The following is a 4,154-nucleotide window of genomic DNA, read 5'->3' on the forward strand; positions in this document are numbered from 1 at the left end:
TGGGCTATTTGTTCTATCATGAGTTCATCATGATGATCAGGGATCACCTTGGGGAAGAAATTTACAACGACATCATGAATAATTCTCAAGTTGGCGTGCTACTGAAGCTTGCATTGACTTCGTTCATATGGAGTGCTAAGACGGTTCAGTATTTTGTGAGTAACCAACTCAAGGTGGATAGGAATCATGAGTTCTGGACTCTTATTGGAGGTCGCCCGGTTAGATTTTCACTCTTCGCGTATGCTGAAATCACGGGGCTAAACTGTGACCCAATTGATCCCAATGACAAGTTGGAAATAGATCACACCGAATTTTGGGCTGAGATTGGAGTGAGAGGTGGGGAAGTCCCTAATTAGAATGAGTTAGAAGCTCGGATGAAAACTTGCCAAGCATGGAATTATGAGAAGAAGAAGATGTTGGCGTTGCTTTTCATTTTGCATGTTGGCGTATTGGGACTTCACCGCAACAGTCAAATCCCGTTGGCTTTAGCCAAAAAAGTTATGGATGAAGCAGCTTTTGAGAGACAGCCGTGGGGTCGTTATGGATTCCATGAACTAATTTATTCCATCAAGATTGCTAATTTGGGGGAAGCACGATACACTCTCCACGGATGTGTACAGGCAATGCTTGTTTGGGGTTATGAGTGCATCCCTATATTGGCTGAGAGAGCAGGGAAAATATGCCCGATGTAGATGACTCGGTTGTTCCTCTTCTTAGGTGGACTTCATCACGGTGTCGTTATGTTTTCGAGACTCTTTTGGAGATGGATAAGAGTGAAACCGAGGACCACAAGGTACTTGTACCTTAGCAGCTATTTAGTTGGTAAAGTTTTTTCATAACAGCTTAGTGTTTGGTAGAGTTATTTATTATACAACAATTTGTGGTAGAGTTATTAAATGTGTTAGAATTTAACATTTGGTAGAGTTTTAAATTTTGGTAGAGTTTTTACATTTTGGTAGAGTTTTTACATTTTGGTAGAGTTTTTACAATTTGGTAGATTTGGTAGAGTTTTCGTTTCAGTTTGATAGATTTATTAATATCATGGTAGATTTATTAATATCATTTTCTATGGCATGGCAGGTTCGGGTTAGACATCTAATGGTGGTGAAGCCCTTGGAGGAAATATATCCTGTCTGGGAAGGTGAACCCCGACGTGTAGACGTCGATATAAAGGTGCATAACATGATATGCGATATTCTGGATGGAAGCTTGGATGAGGGGTTCTGGGAATCTCCCAAAAACGTAGGTGGCGATGCAACAGGTGGCGATGCAACAGTTCAGACTCCGAAACAGTCGAAGAGGAAGTTGGAAACTCCACGCGTGGAGAAGAAAAAGAAAGAGAAGGTGAAAGAGGCTGAAGCAACGGATTAAACTCCGAGAAGCAAAAGGAGAAGGGAAAGAGAGGCAAGGAAAGAAGAGACGAAGCACGAAAACAAGGAGAAAAAGAAACGTAAGAAGGAGGATGAGGAAGAAGATGATGATTTTAACTCGCCGGTGAAGCTACTAAAGGATGCAATTGAAGAAAAGAGAAAGGAGAAAAGGGAGAGAAAGGAAAGAAAAGAAAGAAAGGAGAAGGAAAGAGAGAAGGAAAGAGAGGAGAAGGAGAGAGAGAAGCAAAGAGAGAACGAGAGCAAGAAGAAAGAGCCCGCTGTGGAGAAGGAGGATAGGACGAATGAGATCCTCATGGCAATCAATGGTTTATCAACGACGGTTGCATTGCTAAACAGCAATGTCAGCAGTGCTGTAATTCGTATAGACCACTGGATAAGAGGATTGCCGTTATCGAGGATAAACATGAAGAGAAAGATGAGGCCATGGCGAATTCTGGGAACCAGGTTGACAACGACCATGTTGACAATGATGATAATGCCGGTGATGCAGAATCCAAAACCTCACCTAAAACCCCTAGAGCAAAGGCATCTCCTCCAGCAGCAGCGCTAGTAGCAGGAACGTCAATGGGAGGTGGAGCAGGAACGGGAACGGGAGCTGTGGAAAAGGATCCGGTACGCAAGTCTCTCTTCTAATATCAGTAACTTAGAAAAAGTTACTGGAGACAACATTCAACTATGTTTTCCTTTATGGTAGATTTGTACGAAATACTTTTTTACTTTGGTAGACTTGTATTGATGGTTTTTTTTTAAAACTTTTTTTGCACAGTAGACTTTTAATGTTTTCTTGGAATACAAGATTAACATTATGTGGTAGATTTTTACATAGTTTGGCAGTGATCCCATATTTATATTAGGTAGATTTATAACTATTTCGGTAGATTTTTAGGTAGATTTAGTTATGTTAATATTTGGTTTGACTGATGTGAAATTACTATACATGCGAAGCAGTCGTGGATGATGGAGATGCAGGAAACATCAGAGCCAGGTTTTCCTGTTGCAAGAGTTGTTAGAACCCCAGCGTCGAGAGGAAAGACTGTAACCAAAGTGAAAAAAGAACCTGCTGATCCTAAAGAGAAGAATCAATCAGGCACAAAGTCAAAACCTGATTTAAAAGACAAAAACGAAGAAACCCAGATAATCAATATAAGCGATGTTTCACGCCCACTACAGTCTAGACGAGTACAGATCCCTTCCCTGCAAGACGAAGACGACTCAGCGATTGAAGCTATGAAGAAACGCTTAGATAAGCTGGTGGAACATGCAAAAAATCCACCTGCTGAGAAGGAAAAAAGGGGACGCAGCCTTGCACCTACCCAGGTTTCACCCTACCTTGGTAACTCAGTGGTGAGACGAATCATGGACCCAGCAGGTCCCCCTCCTGGGAGGTATGATCCTTTTGAAGCGGTGGACAGTCGAATACTGGATAATCTAACCCACTACGTAGCTTTTGAAGCATAAGTCAGTTTTAAATTTCCATGGTAGACTTACTTGTTTGATTTGGTAGACCTATTTGGTTTATATAGTAGACTTATTAGGTATGTTGGTAGACTTACTTCGGAGTCTGGTATGTCTATGTCCTTTTTCAGGGAAAAACAGTTGGCGAGTCCATATGCAGGAGGAGAATTTTACCTGACACTAATGACCCCTAAAGAAAAATGGCCGAGAAAGGAGTATGGGTGGTTGCATGATCAGGTATGTGGTCGTATCAGGGACCCGATTTTAGTTTCTATTGGTTTGGTAGACTTTGGAAATTGTTTGGTAAACTTTGGAAACTTAATGATAGAATTACTTTGGTAGACTTGTAGTAACAAATAGTAGATTTAGTCATTATGTTTGGTAGACTTGTATTCTATTATGTAGTAACAAATGGTAGATTTAGTCATTATGTTTGGTAGACTTGTATTCTATTATGTTTGGTAGACTTGTAAAGCTGGTTGGTAGACTTATATAAATTTGTTTCATTACCTAATGCAGCATATGTGCAAAGGATTAGACATGTTCCGGCAACGGTCTATGCGGTATCCATCTCCTTACAAAGGGGGAAGAGTTGCTTTCATTGATCCTATCTTTTGTCGAGTTTGGTGTGGAGACTACCGAACCAAATTTCTACCAAACAAGAAGAGTTGGATATTCAGTGATGGTTATTTGGACGTTGCCAACGGTCACTACGACCATTACTTGCCTACACACAAGAAATGGGGGACAGATGTTGATTTCGTGTATATCACCCACAACGTGAACAACGAACATTGGGTAGCCGTTGAGGTCGACATTCCCAAAAAAAGATCCGAGTGTTTGATTGCATTCCAGATTTATACAGAAAAGGCGAGGTGGAGGAGTCTGTGAAGCCCTACGCGAGGATGATTCCGCTGTTGTTGAAACATATGGCACCACCGGAGCTCAAGAAGGGTATGAAGGAGGGGCAGTTTCATATCTACATGTATAAAACAGCGGCACTAAACAGACAGACAGGTGCAATGCAGCTTTGTAGATTGGTATTTTTATTTGGTAGACTTTTAACTAATTATCGGGTACTTGTTATCAGGTGATTGTGGCATCATTACTTTGAAGACCATTGAGTGTTTGGCTTTGTGCCATAAATGGGACCAGCTGAAAGATAGCAACATGCCTCTCATTCGTATGAAATACGCAGCTGAGATTTTTGATGAGGTACATGAAGCTGATGAATCCCGGATGTCTGATCCTAACCCTCAAAGTTTATTTGATGACAAGTACGGTTTTCAGACAGACTCCGCTAACTGA

The 4,154-nt window shown here is 41.2% G+C and overlaps 1 protein-coding gene across 1 annotated transcript; it reads left to right on the forward strand.

Moving 5' to 3' along the window:
• Positions 1 to 1,814: 1,814 nt before the first annotated feature.
• LOC18030313 lies at positions 1,815 to 4,154 on the forward strand. Its single transcript, XM_024149214.1, has 6 exons — positions 1,815 to 2,003; positions 2,340 to 2,776; positions 2,978 to 3,083; positions 3,366 to 3,610; positions 3,712 to 3,863; positions 3,937 to 4,154. Exons 1-6 carry the CDS (start codon positions 1,815 to 1,817, stop codon positions 4,152 to 4,154), a joined length of 1,347 nt encoding a protein of 448 aa, XP_024004982.1.

This window comes from Eutrema salsugineum, unplaced genomic scaffold (genome assembly GCF_000478725.1).
Source record: "Eutrema salsugineum unplaced genomic scaffold, Eutsalg1_0 scaffold_1, whole genome shotgun sequence".
In the NCBI taxonomy this organism is placed as follows: domain Eukaryota; kingdom Viridiplantae; phylum Streptophyta; class Magnoliopsida; order Brassicales; family Brassicaceae; genus Eutrema; species Eutrema salsugineum.

Excerpts from the sequence above, each read along its gene's own strand:
- LOC18030313 (XM_024149214.1), top strand. The coding sequence starts at position 1,815 with ATGGCGAATTCTGGGAACCAGGTTGACAACGACCATGTTGACAATGAT. Across the intron at positions 3,084-3,365 it reads ATGGGTGGTTGCATGATCAG|CATATGTGCAAAGGATTAGA; the intron begins GTATGTGGTCGT and ends TACCTAATGCAG. Across the intron at positions 3,611-3,711 it reads GGGACAGATGTTGATTTCGT|AAAAGGCGAGGTGGAGGAGT; the intron begins GTATATCACCCA and ends AGATTTATACAG.